Source organism: Ascidiella aspersa, chromosome 4 (genome assembly GCF_963924565.1).
Source record: "Ascidiella aspersa chromosome 4, kaAscAspe10.2, whole genome shotgun sequence".
NCBI lineage: Eukaryota > Metazoa > Chordata > Ascidiacea > Phlebobranchia > Ascidiidae > Ascidiella > Ascidiella aspersa.
In genome coordinates this window covers 19,363,125-19,384,407 of record NC_139450.1, presented here as the reverse complement: position 1 = coordinate 19,384,407, position 21,283 = coordinate 19,363,125, and the positions used below count along the sequence as shown (strand labels likewise).

The window sequence follows — 21,283 nt, the reverse complement described above, 5'->3', positions numbered from 1 at the left end:
GGCTAACTATTGAAAGTGTCGTGTAGGGCCTGGTCAAAAATGGGATCATACATTAATATATGTTATATAAAAGTGTAGCTTCTTTTGAAAGAATGCTTTAAATATCCTTATTTTGACAAGCTGGTAAGAATATAGGAATTGGTAATAATGGTATACATGTGTAATTTAAGAAAAAACGTAAAGGCCTAAAAGTTTTATTGAAATGAACCGCGGACTGGGTTAAATTAAATTGTTTGGCTGGCCGGATGCCGCCCACGGGTTTCGGTAAGTTCAATAATTCCTAGATTGAAGCATCCCTTTGCTGCAAAACAAGCATAAAGTTCGTATTAAAAGTTGTAATTAAAATTTCTTTCCTGAACATTTGTTGTTTGTAAGGCCGGTCCGCGACAATATTTTAGTTTTAAACCGGTCCGCAGTGCAAAAAAGGTTGCCGACCAGTGCCTTAATGGAAAACAATTATGAACCCTGATTTAAACTAAAAGGTATTAAACTTCTTAACATTTTAATTACTCCTCACTCAACCATGAACTATAACATTTTGCTAATTGATAAAGCGAGTATTTTTTCTTGATGCAAAATACGCTTTTTCTAAAAACCTGAACCGGCCCTCATACCTATCTAATAACCGCCGCGAAGTATACCGTTTTGGATGACTGGAGATGCAAGAAGAAACTCTATTCCCATGTGACTTGTTACTCATGAAATGCTATCACGGCTTGATATTTATTGGCACACTGCTGAGATATTTGCTGCAGCTTAGTGATTACTTGATTCGTAGCTATACGTACCAGCGGTCAAAATCACAACAACGTCATTGGCACTCCAGCAGCTCATTAATAATTCAGAGCCACTTTGCAAGTTTCATGAAACAGTTTTTAGTAGCAGTTCTTGCAGTTTGTGTCTTCGAAATGTAGCCAAGCAATGAAAGAAAGGTCAAACGTTTTAGAAAGAGCATTATGTGGCGCCTGCGATAGCTGTTAAATACAGTAAAACGAGGCAGTAAATTATACGCACCTAATTATGTTAGAGAATCCGTAACAAGTCATGGGTAATACCCAGTGTCGCAGCATGTAAGATAGACACAGTGCCCATGTGTCCATTTTGTAGCAGGAGACAGCGTTTAGAAGCATTTACGTATTTGATGTTTGCGAGCGTTGAAAAGAGTATAAAAACATAAACTTATTTTTTATAGTCAATATAGTGCTACATGTAACAGTTTCTGACTATAACTGATTTATGATGGTAGGCCTAAGCGTCTCAGAGAAGGAAAAACTAAAAAAATACAAATTGTCTTGCGAAAAACAAATTAGCCAACACGGGAAATAAATTACAAATTGACTTCATATTAAAGCAATTAGTCCACCAACAGTTTTAAAACCTACTTTAAGCAATCATTTTGCTAAGATAGATATTTGAAAAAAATTATGCATTTACCAAGCATAACGCCATCAGGTTCTTTATTCCAATGAAATGTGTAAATAAAAAATATACATATGAGGTTTAATCAAAATAGTATCTGTTTTTATCGAAATAGCACTGTAGTGTAGTAGCCTACACGTACCTATCGCAATCCCATAAGATTATTATCTTACGGGGCTCTCAAGAGAAATTGAGTTCTTATGAATTTTGGTATTGACCGGTATGTTTGTATGTTCGAGTGGATGAACAGAACAGAACATGTAATACGATTCTACCTAATCAATGCCACAAGGGCTTATTACGCTGGTTCACGTCGATAACCGCTATTATCCTTTTGCCTCGATGTGCAGCTTACAGTTTTTTTTGATAAAATTGAGTTCTCTGAGGAAGTGGTGGCCTTTGTTTTCTCCTAATAAAATGTGTTAACAAAATTTTATATGTGGGTGTGCTGCGAAATGGTAAAATTTTTCTTTTCGTTAAAAGTGGCGTGCTAACTTAACTTACGATGTTTTTGACACGCGACAATAATTTTTGTTTTGCGAAACCTGTATTACCTATTTGCAGTTTGCATAAAACCAATATGACTTTATTTGGAGATATTTTTAATGCCATAATGATAAACAGAATTCTTCTGTAAGTAAAATGCTAATCGCAAACGAAAACTCGACGTTTTTTTCAAAGAAATGTTAGAAATAAACTCATTCGAGTCGTGTTCCTACGTTGGTGTAATACCTCTCGTGTCTTCTGCCGAGAATTTGGTTTGTATGAACTAATAAACACCTGTCAAGTTTTAGACGATAAATAGTCTGAACTGCCGCAAAATGTCTTCATCATACATACCTGTATGTTATAAACTTATCTTTCTTTGTGTTTGTATGGTGTATTATAAAGTATATAATATAAATGTTTTAAGGTTTGTTAGTGTACCTACAGCAATGAAAGGTCACACATTTTTCCTGCAAGTGATTATCTATTTTTATTGTAGTCTACTTGTCCTTGGTACTGTTCATTCGCAAACAAAAAGTGGTGATTCTGTACGATTAGGTGAGTAAAACGAAATTCGGTTAATCAATGTTTGTTCCACTTTGACTGACTGCATGTATCCGAAGTATCAACAGAAAACGCACCATTGTTTTGCCAAAGCTGCTTCCAAAACATGCGAATGTTTTTCAGAAAAGTGTCCGCATGCACATATTGATGGCATTTTATGCTTTGTGAGACCCTTTTATGGGGACCGGCAGGGAGGGACTAAGGTTTTCATGGACCTGGGGCTGTATGCTAGTCAGAGGCCTATTGAACTATTACATTCTGTTTATTGTTCCAACCACAATTACTTAAAATAACATTGATTTATTCTCTTATGAACCAGATTCAATTAATATGTTTTATAGCTTTAGAATTTAGACAAGGCAAAGCTTGTCTTCGCATAGTAGCTTCATGTAGTGAAGTAACAATTAAAACCAGGGAGTTGAACCGTTTGACTTTTCCGGTTCAGGTTCGGTTCGGGTTCAAGGATTTTTTCGGAATCCAGTTCAGTTCCGTTTTCGGTTTCGAGCATTTTAAAAGTTCCGGTTCAGCTCCGGTTCGATCATCGTTATTTCAAAACCGGTTCATAAAGTTCCGGTTCGGATATAAAATAAGTTGCATTAAATCCAAAAATGTGGGTCAACAAATGTAGAGAATAATCTTTGAATAGAATATTTTAATCAATATTCAAATTTGTTTATTAAATTTTAAACATGGCATAACTTGAGTCTTTAAAATACAAGTTGTGACGTCATGCTGAAGTGAACCGCTTTTGTTAATAGGTTCGGGTTCGGTTAAGGTTCATGTTCTTTGAAATTAGTCGGCTCAGTTCCGGTTCAGCTCCTTAAAATCGTTAAAAAAACGGTTCAGGTTCGGTTACGGTTTGGAAAAAATTGACTCAAAACCGGTTCATAAAGTTCCGGTTCGGTTCCGGTTCGACTCCCTGATTAAAACACGTACTGACGTCACAAGCTTATGGTCGAAAATATAAAAATAAACATGATGAATATTTACTCTAACCAATGAAACTATCTGGTATCAGAGGTGATATTAGATTATAACTTGACATTTTTTTCAAAAAGATAACTTAAGTTGTTGCGATGGGCCTGGGGCTGCAGCCCCCTCAGCCCCCGCCTTAATCCGCCACTGGGGACCGGCAAGGCATTATCTGAGACTGCTCATGAAAACATAATTAATTATTGTTTGTATAAACTGTTGCTACCAGGCATGGTAATATAAATCAAAAACAGTTCCTCTGGTAATTTTAATTCTATACCAACGTTTCGGCAACCTTGCAAGCCGCCTTCGTCAGGGTGACTGACACTGAACGCTCGTAAAATTAATGGCAAGGGAAAGGCGGCTTGCGTAGGTTGCCGAAACGTTGGTATAGAATTAAAATTACCAGAGGAGCTGTTTTTGATTTAAATATTGTTTGTGTTGTACACACTGAGGAATTGTTCAAGCTACAAAAACTTATAAAGACATTGTCTATTATAGAAACTCGAGAGTACGTCAACCTTACAGAAGGTCCTGGTGGGAGTTGCAAGATCGTTGTGAGTAATCGATGTTGTACAGACAAACGAGTAGTGAAGCAATTGCAACGTGTTCAGTGCGAGTGCAAAGTCGGTTATTCGGCAGGTACGAAACGGACCAAGCCTGCCTGTGTTCCAGGTAATTTACACTATAGCGATTTTTTGAGTCCTTATGTGGTAAATAGGACAAACTTCTAACCAACAGCCTCATTTTATATAAAAAGTAGAGTAGTAAACCATCGTACTATAGTAGGCAATACACTCCAATAAATATGCTAAAATAGGTGATGTAGCGAATAGCATGACTTCTTAACAACAAATTTGGAACGTTAACAAACTTAAAATTTAGTGTTCATTTTCTTCCCGCAGTTCTTAACAACCTTGATTTCCCTTGTATTCCCTTCAAGTCCTTTGTAACAAACTTAGACAACTAGATTTATGTTGACTGTTTAAAATTAGAATAGAACTAACATTGTTTCATTTTAGTTTTTCCAAATTAAGTTAGAATTAAAATTTTAGCAGTTTGTTTTTTCTGAATTAGATTAGACTTACTATTACCGAAATAGAAAATAAATTTAATTTGAACCATAATTACATTTAGGTCATTCACAATCAATTTAGTTTAAATCGCAATTTATTCTTTTAAGAATGTGGATGATAAATATTCCTGTTGTAAATTTGGTATTTTCTAACATTAGCCCATGCTTTACACTTTACAGGCTGTGAAATTCACCTACAAGTCGTTCCGACCAAAAAGTATAAATTAAATTGTTTACTCAAACTGATACAATAAAAAACGTTTGGATAAATTAGTATCTTCGGTAAACTTTAATAGGTTACAACTAGAATAAGAGCACATAAGCCATTGATACATTATATGGGAATTAGTAGCCTATTAGCAGCGCTTTGCTCTAATTATTTGAATTGGCCAGTTATAATTATCTAATTGTCCAGGTCTGCCTTTGAGGTCGTTTTTTAACATCCTTGTGTACCTTTGTGGTTTCGTTTAAAAAAGGCGGAATAAAATTATTTTATCATTTTACAAAATTACATATTATATCATGACCTCATGCCAACAATACCTAATAAACGTCTACAAATATTTTTTTATCTCTGGAGATCGTTCCAATAAAAGGAGTTGTCCCTAATTTGTTTTTCAACAAAACTAGAGAATTGCAAACTTAGTTTATTTCTCTTCTTCGTGTTTTATTTCGCTATGAACAACTGGCAGATCATTCCGTACCGGGCCTAAAGTGTTAAACGTGGACCTAAAATGTGTCTATAGTTTACTAATTAACTCAGGCTTTTTGCACTGCGTACCAATTAAAAAAAATGTAATCTCATAGCGGCCTTTAATTTTTTCAGTGATAATTTTCTTGGGCAACTTTAATTCAATGACAATTTAAGAACCTTGTTTTGCCGCAAGGAGACTCTCACAACTATAGGAAGTAAGTAACTCAATAACACAATGTATCCCTCACGCCCAGTCTGTTTCGCGGTTTTGTCTTTGTTGCTGCTGCCATCACGGAAAATCCACACTCGCATGCGTATAATGTCGGAGATGGCGGCGAAGTTTAAAATGAAGGCAAGATCATGGTATTCTGGTAAGGCCTTCATCCAATACATTTGAAGACCAGTTGTATGAAAGATACATGTTTGTCAGGAAACCTTTATTTGCAACGCTCAGCAGTTGGTCCTCTTGTCGCACAGCTAAGATCGATTTACCCAGCTTTGAAAATAAATTAGTTACGGATCCATTTACAGGCGTTTCAAGAGTCCTCATCTCTTGAATTCTAGTAAAACAACCCTGAAGTGATTGCTCAAAAGATCAGAGAACGCTAGCTCAGGCTTTTTTCATTTCAAAGTCGCTGCTATTGTTTTGAAATGGTAGATACGCGTCGCTTCTACAATTCACACTTTTCTTTACATTTTATCTGCCAAATTAAATACAGTTGTCGTTTTGCCCAGAAGGCCAGGGAAAACTATCCGGCCAGCGACCTTTTGTACAAGCTGGACACAACGCCATACCCCATATTTTTAACTATTCGAAAATGCAAAAAGATTCACGCCCGCGCGTATCAAATTTGCCTTTGCGTTTGAGGGAGTCTTCTTAGACCAAAGACAACATGGGCATAAAAACTATCTAAGTGGGAAACTTTTCGTAGCATGGAACTCTCTAAAAAATGAAAGTTTCTCCAAATTAATCTATATATTTTTTTCGATTAATAATTCCGTTTTTTGTGGTAATATTTGATTTTGTGTGTGCCCAATACGTCACGTCTTCTTGCAAATTAAAAAGTTTGCCAATTTTAATCAAATAAATGGTTTTAGTATAACTAGACTCATTTTTCAAATTGATAAAACATTTAGGCCTGTCCCTGATTAAAAGTTTTTATACTAAAATGCTTAAAAACCACACCTTTTTATAACCTTAGTATGTGTATTAACAACAGAATCTTGCCCTCCAACAGAACACATAATGCCGACAATGAAAGTTCTAAAATTTTTTTAATAAAAGCTTGAGAAGTGCACCGCTCCGAACAAAAATCAGTCAGCAAAGGTCTAAAACTTTTAATACAAATATGCATTTCGCCATATAAATGGCATCATCAGTTTGTCTGTACAAATAAATAGTAAAAATTAAAATTTCTATTAAATTGATTTAACCAATACACTGGTAAATATCTAAGAATTTTTATTCAGCAAGCTTTCGTCTTAAACAGAAATTTCATCAGGCTGAAAGGCTTATAATATACGGTCTGCAAAATCGATCTCAATGGTGAGAAAACACACAAAACTACAGAAAAAAGCAGCTAAGTTTCGCTGAAAACTGACAGTAGCCTAACCATAGGCTAAGAAAGCGGCTACCAGGAAGTACTTTTTAGATCAAAATATGTTTGTTCTAAAAGTACTTTACTTATAAAGTTTACACCAGTGCCTCCGCATTTCGTCACTTGCGCCACACCAACTCAACTTAGCGGTACGTACACCTACGAAATATATGTCGATCGACAATAAACAACATCACCAAATAGGCAGCCAAAAGAAAAAGAAGCGAATGATGATAGACCGCGCCGAAGCCGCCGGAAATATTGCCTATTACATTCCTTTGTCTTCTGATTTTTTTGCGATTTTGCCGACTTTAAATTTCTGAAGCCGGTGAAAGACCTGAAAAAATTTACTCCCCTTGCAATAGCAGATTCGCGGGTGTGTTTTTGCGCTATTTGATATAGACATGTAAATTCATATAATAAAGTTCAGCTGGCAAATTTGAACTGTTAAGTTTAACGGCGCATATAAAAATATGGTAGTGCAACAGTGCTGCTGGTGTACATATAGGAACGCCTGGGACGTGGCATGTTTGAAACAATGGACTTAACACGTTGACAGAGCGATGGCAATTATTACTCAATGTTTTTTAATTAAACGCATGTTTATAGGTTTCTGGTTACTATAATGTAATTGCCATGTTAGCTGCAAACCTTAGATTTGTTCAACGAAACAACAAACTAAACTGAAGGTTGAAAATAGGTCTAGCACTACAGCATCTTAGTGTAGAATTTTTTTAGGAAAAAATAATATTTGTTAACACAAGTAATGATAAAGCAACTTTTATTATATATGTTGATATTTTTTAAAAGCAAAAATATAGGCTACCTATATACCAGTGGTTCTCAACCGCGGCTCCTAACCATCTTTTTAGGGGAATTAGGTTTAAAAAATAAAATGACTTTTTAGAAGCGTATTTGCGCACAAGTTCGCTCGACAACAGTAGGTGTTTTGGGATTAATTGTCTAATGATGTAACTGTTTTACATCATCCCTAAAAATTGCCATGCACCCTTAATAAAAAATACTTGATCCACCCCTGCAGATAACATTACGGTATGACAAAACAAGCTTGCCTATTTTAGCAGGAAATAGGAAGTTTGCGAGTAAATGGGAAGAGAAATAGTTTGCCTTCTTTGATGTGGTTTGTTGCTATTAATTAAAATATATTTTTAATAAACTGCTTGATCTTTTTGCGGCTCTATTTTAAATCGGTTGTTAAAATTTGACTCAGATGCTTACAAAGGTTGAGAACCACTGCTATAGACTTCGTATATCTGGCTGCCCTATTTATAGTTTAATCTGCTGTCCAATGACTTCGCTGCAGTTCGCGAATGAATCATTTATGAGTCCGTTCTCTGCATGCTGCTACGATTTTTAGACGCAAGAACACTTTAATTGTCACTTTGCCACAATATTGCGTAAAGCATTATTATAATAGGTAAATGTCATCGTCGCCAATGATCAAGCTTTTTCAAACGTGTTTAAAATATAGCGTATCCGTTTTAACTATAGTGTTTAAATATCATCGTTAAAATGTTTTACTATCTACACGCCTAACATTTCGAAAAATTAACGTGGAGTACACCAGTGTCGGTCACATTTCCAGCACTTCAATCGATAATACCGCTGTTCTATTGTAAAATGCGTTATGGAAATCGATGATTAGTTGCCTAGTCGTGAATGCTCAGGTTTTCGGTTAAGTTCAATCCGGTTTTGTATAGGCAAAGTATCATACTGATACTAAGGCCACTAACGAAAAAGTGCAAAAACTTCCGATGCTGCGCGTGACTGGATTTTATGATCGGTATAGGGCCTAAACTATATAGAAAGTTAGAACCCTTGACTTAAAATCCGCTTTCTTATATTAAAATGATATTCGTGCACTTACGGTAATACAAAATCAAAATGCCAAATGAATTTGATTTGACACCTGGAAAGTTGTCCATATGTCTGTTGTCGTTTTAGGTTAATTTTATAGTGTGCCGCCAATTTTTTATAGCCCTAATAGTTTTCCGTAATTGAAAAAAAGGGTTCGGAGAAACGAGCCATAGCCCACATCATTAACAATTTTTTTTAGCTATAAGACTAAGTATTGTGAAATAAATACCAGGAACAAGCAAATTACAATTAAAAGTCTGCTGCAATCAGACCAGCAGCCTCCCTTAAAGGCGGGTCTAGCAGTTTGTTCTAAAATTACCGAATAGACGTGTCGTATATCTTGATCGTTTTGTAGTTTATCTTTGCAGAACTTTTTTTAATTGGTACGATATTCTGTCCGATGTTTAGAATACATCAAGCGAAAAGGAAAGTGGTGCGACATGGAGCCGTGCTTGGAAGAAGAGACGTGTCGTTTATCACTAGCCTTTGATGGAAAAGTGCAAGGCTGGCAGTGCACAAGGGGCGATCAGATAAAAACTATTAAGGTATGGTAAAAGGTCCGCAACTTTTGGGCATGGCCAAGGTACATAAATTAATGATAAGGCTTGGTGCCCAAGGTCCCTACGCACACATTTCTGTAGACTATTTGTTCTCGTGTTGTTTTTTAAATATATAAATTATAAAGCGTTGACACATATGTTTTTTGCTATTAGGCGACAATAGTTTGATTCTTTATAAAATATTTTGATTACTTATACTGAAATTATTCAGGGCAATACAACACCAGATGGTTGAAACCTCGGACGTCATACATATTTGTTATAGGCAACAAAATTCAAGATGCTAAAAGAAACTCTAGATTGGTCCCATATTAAGAAATATATGGGTAATAAAAGCAGATCGGTCCGAATCGATTAGTCTTTATGACGTTTATAAGGCGTCATCAAGAAATAATGCTATAAATGACGTAAACGCAATTTATAGCTTAGGTAATTAGAAGTGGTCACACATTTGTTAGCTAAACTCTATAAAATGATAGAAGACATGACGTCACAGTTTTAACTATGTAAAAAAGTTATTTAAATCATCAATTGGCACTGCTAATCAAAGTTAAAAGTAAAAATTAAGGCAATTTCATAATCTATTCTTATCTGCCTCTGCTACTGAGATTATTGTTTACTTTTTTCTCGGGAAACAACTTGCATCGACCACATGCAATAGTGTACTGCAAACAGTGCTTTTTTCAGGCGTTATAACAAAAATGGATGACATCATTGTGACGTCTAGACACCTTACTGTTTGTATTTTTTATTAGGGCTCAGGAACGTCAAGTGTTCCTAGCACTTAACCGTGATTTCTTTTGTTTTACAAAAACAAAACTATTTCAGGTGGCTAGTTTACCCCGGTTGACCAAAAAAGCGGTTGAGAATGTCTGTCTAAAACAATAGTGGTCTGAGCCTAGTCCTCTTGGCAACCTGTCTCCACTAGGGAGCAGGTGCCGCCACGGAGGCAGGGTCATAATTTTTGTACGCCCCCTATTAAAGCGAAACTTTTGCAAATTTAAACCAAATAAACGCAGTGTTCTTAAAGATTTATTTTTATTCAATGCCCTGTTATGACGTGACTGTGTAACGTCATCTCTAATAAAGCAGTCAACTTAAGTTCTTTTTCGGTTGGAGCAACATGCGAAACAGACGGATACAGAGAGGTGTACACTGTCTCCAGATTTCGAATTTAAATTTGCGGCGGTAAAATATGTTGTTTTCTAGTAGCAATAAGTTATAGAGAAGCCTCTGTCCAAAAAGGCAAGTCTCGCGCGCCCAGTTTTACGAACGTTGTAGGCGCAGCAGGATCCCAGCCGCTTCGTCCGCTTCGCGATCTGAATAAAGCAAGCAATATAAACGGATTCTGTATTAAATTTTTTCTGCCAATTTTTTTTTTTTTTTTTCTAGGAGTAGATAGCTGAAAAGCACTAAAACGATGACGTCGCGGCACATACAAGATATGTTCCGAAAATAAATTTTCGGCCCATATAATAACAATTTTCTTTCAGCAGAACCCTAATATCACCAAAGATGTGTCTTGCATGAGGGAATAATTTAATATTTTTAACATAATGAGAAATTGTTATCTTAGTAACTTTATACTAGAGGTCCATGGTAAAAGTATGCAGTGTTCATTGACCCTCTGAGTTTCGTACTTTCGGTCCTTCTATAGTAAGTGAGAGTTTGCAGATCTCCTGATTTCTCTTGAAAAAATTGATACCGCGATCTTTGAATTTGATGATTAAGCTTCGTTGTACCCTACGAACTCGGTTCCATTTTTAGATGGATGACTCAAGTATGATTATATGCTGGAAATTTGTCTTCTGTCTAACTTCTTGAGAATAGTAGCTACACGTTGCCTTCAGAGATTCTGTAAAATGAAGAGTAGTTTAAGTTCTGTCTCTACGAGACGATTAGAGGTATATAGGTGATTAAAGTTTCCTAAACCGTTAAAATCAAGTTAGTTTCGCTCTGAGGTGGCAAAATCTCTCCAGCTATTTGAATCATTAGTTTTAAGGTTTGGATTACTAAAAGTATGACGAACGAATGTCTTGGATACAATGTATAGTTTACCTAAGTTATCATAGAATATGTGTCGAGAGTCTTTATACAGCAATGTAGACTATCTATCAATGTACAAAGTTCTGTATCCACTATTTTCGCTTGGTTCTTCAGTTTTGTGCTTCTGCAAACGTATACCTACCCGATGTAAAACCAGTTTAATGAGATAATGAGATCATCTTTAGTACCGATTTTATAATGAAGTGAGTTTGGACGGGGTATCGACATTCTACACTTACAGCGGTTATAACGCACCACCTAATAATTATAAACTTGCAAGCGACAGTTTCAATTAGACCACTTTTTAAGAGAATCTTTGATCAGCAAGGATCCCGAGTACGAAGTACTAATGTTACCGGGTACTTGCGTCCGGCTCTTTAAAATAATTTTGTGGTTTGTTACGTCACAATATATTTAGTCCTGATCGCCAAGCTATGGCAATAGGCAAAGCTATGGCAAACACTGTTAATTAGTTAGCCTAGGCTAGCGTGATGCATATTTGTTATTTTCTTGTTGCTATTTTAATGTTTTTTCATTATATGCCTACTGTTTTTTATGCGGCTCCTTGCAAACCTTAGGTTTGAAATGCGGCTCTGGGTCTAAAAAAGGTTGAGAATCACTGCTCAAGAACATTAAATGCGGTTAAGTCGACGTTTTTTGCGTAAAAAAGAAGGCTTGATTTAGTGTTGTCAATTGTGGAATGTTCGTTGTTATAAAATGTACACCAACTTCTGTTTCATTGCAAAATTGCGAAATATACGATTCTATTTGCTGATGTGTCGAATAAACACTTGCCGATCAGCTAATCTGACAATTTGACAAATCGACACAGGTGCAAACAAGAGACTAAAAAGGGCGTTTTGCGTTCGAGTTTTGTTTCCCATTAGCTTAAGACACGTGACTCACACTAAGAAATATTACCGCTTCGGACAGTAAGTTAAACACTAACCAAGAACAAAAAACGATACTAGCAGTTAGCACATACTAAAGAGGGTTATAAAGATTTTATAACGCAATTACTTTATAAAGAAGGAACTTTTATCTCGCAACTGTTTTGCAGGTAACGGAATAGAACCGAAACACAACTACTAAAACAATGAACGATGTCAAGCCGTGAAGATTACGTCAACACAACATTTTATTCTGTATTGTCCATGAAGGACGACTAACGTCGGCATTGTGTTGTTTCGATTTTCGCCGTAATCGGAATATAGCCGGAATATAGTATTTAGTTTTATGTGTTTCGAAAACAATGATAATTTTAAAAGCAGTTATGTGTTGTTATGTCCTTTAAAACAGTCTGGTTCAACTACCGGCCTGCGGGCCTTAAAATCAAAAAATATTTTGTTGGTCTGCGAATTAATCGCCTGGTCACAAATTGCTGTGTTTTCTCTCCTTTCGTGAGGTAATTGACCCCCTCACAAAACTTGTTTTTGCCAACTTTATCAAGTATAGGCAACATTTTTCGCATTCCGCACGAATATTTTTCGATTTATAGTATTTTATGCATTATGACAGGGGTCGGCAGCCTTTGCTTAGGCGTGGGCCAAACCAAATCCAGGAAGTGATCGGCGGGCCGTTGTACATTTCTACTATAGCAATTTAATTAGCAGGGATCAAGAATTTTTTGCAGTCGAAACTCCGTATACAGAATTTATGCAACACGTGAAAAAATGCGTTTGTTAGATTTAAATTGCCAAAATTTTTAATTTAGAAGGTAGCGTGCCAGATTGCAAAAAGAGGTGATTTACAATTGAGGCCGTGGGCCGTAGGTTACCTACCCCAGAATTATGGCATGCAAATGTTTTCAGCATGAAGGCGGCGTGTGATAATTTCACCGTTTCTAAGTTTCCAAAGCCAAACGCTGTGTGAACACGGAATCAATACAAAATACAATGTTGACAAGTATTAAGTAGAAAAACAAACTTATTTTGCGCTTCGCGCGATTAACTTACTTTCGGTTACATAAATGTACACCAGTTCTTGCGCGTTTCGTAAGACGACTTAAATTATGACGTCATGCTAGACATAGTTGGGGACGTCGTATGTAAGATTTTTTAACCTCCCGCCCCCAAACTAAAAACCTGGATCCGCCCTTGCAACATTGGCCCGCCATACGAAACGAAATGCTTCTGATCGCCCGCGAAATGTAGTTGGACCACGCTGCTTTTAAAGAACGATTGTTCTATATTAGTTCGTCGAAACGTTTCTTTGACCGGAACAGTGTTTGGAACTTCGGTTCCACTGCGGGGAAACAAGTGAAAGACGAACAATAATTAATCTGTCCAGAATTAATTCCACATGTCCCCTACGCACTGCCAAAAATGTTTATATTACGATGTGTTTTATTGTATAGTTGTGTACTTTATCATCATTCAATTTTCCTTACGACTCTCCAAAAAAAGAAATGCCTTTTAGTCTTACATGCGTGGTAAAATGCTAGTTTTTAATAATGAAAGGTTTTATTTAAGCAAAATATATAAGGTTTCAACCCCCTCTTATCGTACACCCTTTGCAGAATTGGAAGATACTGCGCATGTCGGACTCGGGTAGTCCTAACGAATCCTGCGTCCGATTTCATTTAAATAAACCGAATACGTCGAGTCCAGAATCTGACTTCGCAGCTCCGGTTACAACGATTAAAAACGTAGTACGGTGTGTTTCGGTGATGATGACTTTTAAGCTTATTCGACAACATCTCTGACTAAAAAATACTTCGCTGCAAATAACATAGGGCCTACTAATGCGTCCAGTCAATTTTTACAACGAACGCTAGTCCAGCTAACGGACGTTGTACTAGCAAACTTTTTTTAGGACGAATTTGCACCCTTATAACTAATAATTGTCCCTGGCCTCATTTGTCGCGTTATAAAGTAAATTAGAAATGTGCAATTAAATTATTTAATTGGTAATTACCTCAGTTTCGTGTCAAACTAACTGTAACAAATAGGTGCATGTGGCTCGCAACCATCAATTGTCGAGAACCCTAGGTCAATAGTTTTTAACTTTTTGGCACTCGAGGACCAGTAAAAATACAAAATTATAAAAACTATACGGGGGTGCAGTTGTTGTTTATTTTGTCGGGGGGTATATCTCAGGTCTTGGTTTTTATTTTATTTTGTGTTCGTGGGCCGTTATCGATACTTACCAGGGTTACTTTGAAATATTATTCATTTCACTTTGGTTCGTGATTTAATATATTCGTTGCATGTTCTATAGTTTCCTTAACTTTATGGGCCGAAAATTTTCCCACTTAACTTACGGCTTACATGCGAAACGTGTTCAAATACGGCGAGGTATTTGGGAAATGAGCGAAAGATATATTTAATAAATAGAATTTATGTAGATAATGCTTACAGTCATGTTTTAAATTATGGCCAGCCAACATGTTTAAAAAGAAAATATAATCAATCTCTTTAAATGGTTTAAAGCCTATAGTTTGCTATACTTTTGCAAACTTTTGGTTTGGTCCGAGCAATCACTGTTTAAACATTTAAATCTGTTGTTCGAGCTATATAAAAAACTCTTTTATTTGCTAAATACGCCCTCCTTTTAAAAAAAATTTTTTGACGATTTAAACCAAATAAACACAGTGTTCTAAAGATTTATTTTTGTATGACGCCATATATTATGACGTAGCTTGTAACGTCTTCGCTAAAAATGCATTCAACTTTGCCATTATGCTTGCTGCCCTTGTTCAATTTTAATTTGTTAAGGCCTTGTGTTGATATGCTTGATTAGAGTAACATGCACAACAGGTGAAACAGAGAGGTGTACACTGCCACCAGATTTTGCATTTAAATTTGCAGCAGTAAAACATGTTGTTTGGCATTAAGAGTAGTAAGTTATTTTACTAAGAGAAGCCCCTTTTTCAAAGGCAAATCGCACACGCCCAGTTTTACTAACGCAGTCACTTCGCACAATGAACGTTGCACGCGCGGGACAATGAAGCGCAGCAGGATGCAATCAGCCACTTTGTCGCTTCGCGAGCTGAATATAGCAAGCGATACGAACGAATTATATGGACCGAAAATTTATTTTCGGGACATATCTTGTTTTTGCCGTTATTATATGGGCCGAAAATTTATTTTCGGGACATATCTTGTTTTCGCCGCTATTTATATGGGCCGAAAATTTATTTTCGGGACATATCTTGTTTTTGCCGTTATTATATGGGCCGAAAATTTATTTTCGGGACATATCTTGTTTTTGCCGTTATTCTTTTTTGGTTTCCTATGGTTTCCTATGGTTTCCTATGGTTTCCTATGGTTTCCTATGGTTTCCTATGGTTTCCTATGGTTTCCTATGGTTTCCTATGGTTTCCTATGGTTTCCTATGGTTTCCTATGGTTTCCTATGGTTTCCTATGGTATGTTTCAGACCGATTTTTGTCCGAAGCTTTATAGAAAACGTAGACATCGTAGAACCTTCAAATTATCAGACATGGCGTAGAGTGGTATGTAGGTGCTTTGTAAAAGTTTATGAGGCTGCACCCCCAGGGGCCTTTGCTTGGGGGGTAAAAACCTGAAATATTGCGTTTTAGCACTTTGTAGCTAACGACAGCCATCTAGCAGCAGAAAAACTTTCATACAGAATTCGTTCATATTCGCTTGCTTTGTCCAGCTTGTGAAGTGACGAAGCGACTCACCGCCTGCTGCGCTTTAATGTCCCGCGCGTGAGACTTTCATTGTGTGAAGTGGCACGTCCTAAACTGGGTTCGTGCGACTTGCATTTTAAAACGAGGCTTCTCTTTAGTAAAATTACTCTTTATTTTTTTTACCGCCGCAAATTTAAATGCGAAATCTGGTGGCAACTCTAATCCAACATATCAACACCAGGCCTACACAACTTAAAATTGTGTGTTGACATGTTGGATTGGAGTAACATACTATACAGGTGCAAATAGCAAATATTCTCCAAATACGATTTTTCCAATATTCTCCAAATCGTATTTCATCGTATTGTCGCGGTAATACACAAAGAGGTAAGGCCGTGAATAAAGTTTCACCCACCGTACAATTAACGGAGGGAAGCATTGCGATTAGAGATGTTCAAAGCAGAATATCGGCGACTCATTTATAATGCTTGCTTTCAATGCGGCGTTAGTTTTTTTTTCGGGCGACCAATTACTTCGCGATAAGCTTCGCCTAATAATTAAGTGTCAATAGGGTGTATTTACCGCCGCAAGTTTAAATGCGAAATCTCAAGGCAGTCTACCCTCTCTGTTAGCACCTGTTGTTCATCTTGCTCCAACCAGCATACCAACATCAGGCCCAAACATCTAGCAAAACTTTCGATTTAATAGTTTGCGTATTGAGAACATAATAGTGTTTTTCATATTGTTTGAAACTACAGATTTAAAGCTTGTTTTAACAGCGATTGCTCGGACCAAGCCATGGTAAAAATTTACGGAGTAAAAGTTTGCAAAAGTATAGCAAACCATAGGCGTTAAACCATTTTAAGTCTTTAGAAGAATGATAATATTTGCTTTTCAAACACGTAAGCTGGCCAAAATGTAATAAAATGGCCATACACATTATCTACGTAAATTCTATTTATCAAATATATGTTTCGATCATTTGCCAAAATGTACGCCATATTTGAACCCCTTTCGCATCAAAGGCATAAGTTAAGTGCTGGGGAATTTTTCGGCCCATATCTGTTTTTGCTTGCAGAAACAAGTTAAGGAAAATGAAAAACAAAATATATAATATAAAATACACAATACAAAATATTGAAAAAAAAAGTATCAAAGAAAAAAAATAAAAAAAAAAACGAAAAAAAAAAAAAAAATTAAATCAAAAAAAAATAAAAATAAAAATGTTAAAAAATAAAAACATTGAAAAATAAAAATAAATATTTAAGTCAACTAAAAATATTAAAAAATGAAAATTGAAAAAAAAAAAAAATATATAAAAAAAATAACACTAAACCTTAAAAGTATACCCCCTGACAAAATAAACAACAACCGCACCCCCGTCTAGTTCTTTTTTGGTTTCCTATGGTTTCCTATGGTATGTTTCAGACCGATTTTTGTCCTAAGCTTTATCGAAAAAGCAGACATCGTAGAACCTTCAAATTTTCAGACATGGCGTAGAGTGGTATGTAGGTGCTTTGTAAAAGTTTATGAGGCTGCACCCCCAGGGGCCTTTGCTTGGGGGGTAAAAACCTGAAATATTGCGTTTTAGCACTTTGTAGCTAACGACTGCCATCTAGCAGCAAAAAAACTTTCATACAGAATTCGTTCATATTCGCTTGCTTTGTCCAGCTTGTGAAGTGACGAAGCGACTCACCGCCTGCTGCGCTTTATTGTCCCGCGCGTGAGACTTTCATTGTGCGAAGTGGCACATCCTAAACTGGGCTCTTGAGACTTGCATTTGAAAACGAGGCTTCTCTTTAGTAAAATTACTTAATGCTGTTAAGAAACAACTTATTTTACCGCCGCAAATTTAAATGCGAAATCTGGTGGCAACTCTAATCCACCATATCAACACCAGGCCTACACAACTTAAAATTGTGTGTTGATATGTTGGATTGGAGTAACATACTATACAGGTGCAAATAGCAAATATTCTCCAAATACGATTTTTCCAATATTCTCCAAATCGTATTTTATCGTATTGTCGCGGTAATACACAAAGAGGTAAGGCCGTGAATAAAGTTTCACCCACCGTACAATTAACGGAGGGAAGCATTGTGAGTAGAGATGTTCAAAGCAGAATATCGGCGACTCATTTATAATGCTTGCTTTCAATGCGGCGTTAGTTTTTTTTCGGGCGACCAATTACTTCGCGATAATCTTCGCCTAATAATTAAGTGTCAATAGGGTGTATTTACCGCCGCAAGTTTAAATACGAAATCTTAAGGCAGTCTACGCCTCTCTGTTAGCACCTGTCGTGCATCTTGCTCCAACCAGCATACTACCAACATCAGGCCTAAACATCTAGCAAAACTTTCGATTTAATACATTGCGTATTGAGAACATAACAGTGTTTTTCATATTGTTTAAAACTACAGATTTAAAGCCTGTTTTAACAGTGATTGCTCGACCCAAGCCATGGTAAAAAATTACCGAGTAAAAGTTTGCAAAAGTATAGCAAACCATAGGCGTTAAACCATTTTTAGTCTTTGAGAGAATAATAATATTTGCTTTTCAAACACATAAGCTGGTCAAAATTTAATAAAATGACCATACGCATTATCTACGTAAATTCTATTTATCAAATATATATGTTTCGATCATTCCCCAAATTCTACGCCATATTTGAACCCCTTTCGCATCAAAGGCATATTTTAAGTGGGGAAGTTTTCGGCCCATATCTGTTTTTGCTTGCAGAAACAAGTTAAGGAAAATAAAAAACAAAATATATAATATAAAGTACACAATACAAAATATTACAAAAATAAAAAATAAAAATAAAAAAAATAAAATTAAGTAAAAATTGAAAATAAACACTAAGCCCTGAAAATATATCCCCTGACAAAATATACAACAACCGCACCCCCGTCTAGTCTTTTTTGGTTTCCTATGGTATGTTTCAGACCGATTTTTGTCCGAAGCTTTATAGAAAAAGCATACATCGTAGAACCTTCAAATTTTTAGACATGGCGTAGAGTGGTATGTAGGTGCTTTGTATAAGTTTATGAGGCTGCACCCCCAGGGGCCTTTGCTTGGGGGGCAAAAACCTGAAATATTGCGTTTTAGCTCTTTGTAGCTAACGACTGCCATCTAGCAGCAAAAAAACTTTCATACAGAATTCGTTCATATTCGCTTGCTTTGTCCAGCTTGTGAAGTGACGAAGCGACTCACCGCCTGCTGCGCTTTATTGTCCCGCGCGTGAGACTTTCATTGTGCGAAGTGGCAGGTCCAAAACTGGGCTCGTGCGACTTGCATTTTAAAAAGAGGCTTCTCTTTAGTAAAATTACTTAATGGTCTTAAGAAACAACTTATCTTACCGCCGCAAATTTAAATGCGAAATCTGGTGGCAACTCTAATCCAACATATCAACACCAGGCCTACACAACTTAAAATTGTGTGTTGATATGTTGAATTGGAGTAACATACGAAACAGGTGCAAATAGCAAATATTTTCCAAATACGATTTTTTCAAATATTTTCTCCAAATCGTATTTCATCGTATTGTTGTCGTAATACACAAGGAGGTAAGGCCGTGAATATACTTTCACCCACCGTACAATAAAAGCAGGGAAGCATTGCGAGTAGGGATGTTCAAAGCAGAACATCGGCGACTCATTTATAATGCTTGCTTTAAATGCGGCGTCAGCGTTTTTTCGGGAGCCCAACTATTCGCGATAAGCTTCGCCTAATAATCAAATGTCCATAGGGCGTATTTACCGCCGCAAATTTAAATGCGAAATCTTGGAGGCAGTGTACGCCTCTATTTTAGCACCTGTTGTGCATGTTGCAAAAACTTTTGATTTGATAGTTTGCGTATTAGGCACATAATATAGTTTTTCATATTGTTTGAATCTACAGATTTAAAGCCTGTTTTATACACGTAAACTAGTCAAAATGTAATGAAATGGCTATACGCATTATCTACGTAAATTCTATTTATCAAATATATGTTTCGATCATTCCCAAAATCTACGTCATATTTGAACCCCTTTCGCATCAAAGGCACATAAGTTAAGTGGGGAAATTTTCGGCCCATATCTGTTTTTGCTTGCAGAAACAAATTAAGGAAAATAAAAAAACAAACTATAAAATATATAATATAAAATACACAATATAAAATATTAAAAAAAATATATATATAAAAAAAAATAAAAAATTAAGTCAATTTAAAATATTAAAAAGTAAAAATAGAAAAAAATTTAAATTTAAAATTAAAAAAAAATAACACTAAACATTGAAAATATACCCCCTGACAAAATATACAACAACCGCACCCCCGTCTAGTTCTTTTTTGGTTTCCTATGGTTTCCTATGGCATGTTTCAGACCGATTTTTGTCCGAAGCTTTATAGAAAAAGTAGACATCGTAGAACCTTCAAATTTTCAGACATGGCGTAGAGTGGTATGTAGGTGCTTTGTAAAAGTTTATGAGGCTGCACCCCCAGGGGCCTTTGCTTGGGGGGCAAAAACCTGAAATATTGCGTTTTAGCACTTTGTAGCTAACGACTGCCATCTAGCAGCAGAAAAACTTTCATACAAAATTCGTTCATATTCGCTTGCTTTGTCCAGCTTGTGAAGTGACGAAGCGACTCACCGCCTGCTGCGCTTTATTGTCCCGCGCGTGAGACTTTCATTGTGCTACTTGGCACGTCCAAAACTGGGCTCGTGCGACTTGCATTTTAAAAAGAGGCTTCTCTTTAGTAAAATTACTTAATGCTCTTAAGAAACAACTTATTTTCCCGCCGCAAATTTAAATGCGAAATCTGGTGGCAACTCCAATCCAACATATCAACACCAGGCCTACACAATTTAAAATTGTGTGTTGATATGCTGGATTGGAGTAACATACTATACAGGTGCAAATAGCAAATATTCTCCAAATACGATTTTTTCAATATTCTTCAAATCGTATTTCATCGTATTGTCGCGGTAAAACAAAATGAGGTAAGGCCGTGAATAAAGTTTCACCCACCGTACAATTAACGCAGAGAAGCATTTCGAGTAGGGATGTTCAAGGCAGAATATCGGCGACACATTTATAATGCTTGCTTTAAATGCGGCGTCGGCATTTGTTGGGGCGACCAATTACTTAGCGATAAGCTTCGCCTAATAATGAAGTGTCAATAGGGTGTATTTACCTCCGCAAGTTTAAATGCGAAATCTTAAGGCAGTGTACGCCTCTCTGTTAGCACCTGTTGTGCATGTTGCTCCAACCAACATACCAATATCAGGCCTAAACAACTAGCAAACCTTTCGATTTAATAGTTTGCGTATTAGGCACATAATAGTGTGTTTCTGTTTGAAACTACAGATTTAAAGTCTGTTTTAACAGTGATTGCTCGGACCAAGCCATG

General features: G+C 36.4%; 1 protein-coding gene across 1 annotated transcript; it reads left to right on the top strand.

The window, feature by feature from the left end:
- The first annotated feature begins 2,334 nt into the window (after positions 1-2,334).
- LOC146148575 (chemokine-like protein TAFA-3) lies at positions 2,335-13,706 on the top strand. The gene is made up of 4 exons (XM_083387769.1): positions 2,335-2,463; positions 3,943-4,116; positions 9,095-9,231; positions 12,353-13,706. Exons 1-4 carry the CDS (start codon positions 2,355-2,357, stop codon positions 12,362-12,364), a joined length of 432 nt encoding a protein of 143 aa, XP_083243895.1. The 5' UTR covers positions 2,335-2,354; the 3' UTR covers positions 12,365-13,706.
- The last annotated feature ends 7,577 nt before the right edge of the window (positions 13,707-21,283 follow it).

What these genes read in the sequence shown, in the direction of transcription:
- LOC146148575 (XM_083387769.1), top strand. Translation starts at nt 2,355, where the DNA reads ATGAAAGGTCACACATTTTTCCTGCAAGTGATTATCTATTTTTATTGT. An exon ending in TGGTGATTCTGTACGATTAG is followed by an intron (nt 2,464 to 3,942) that starts GTGAGTAAAACG and finishes TGTCTATTATAG; the next exon opens with AAACTCGAGAGTACGTCAAC. An exon ending in CAAGCCTGCCTGTGTTCCAG is followed by an intron (nt 4,117 to 9,094) that starts GTAATTTACACT and finishes TCCGATGTTTAG; the next exon opens with AATACATCAAGCGAAAAGGA.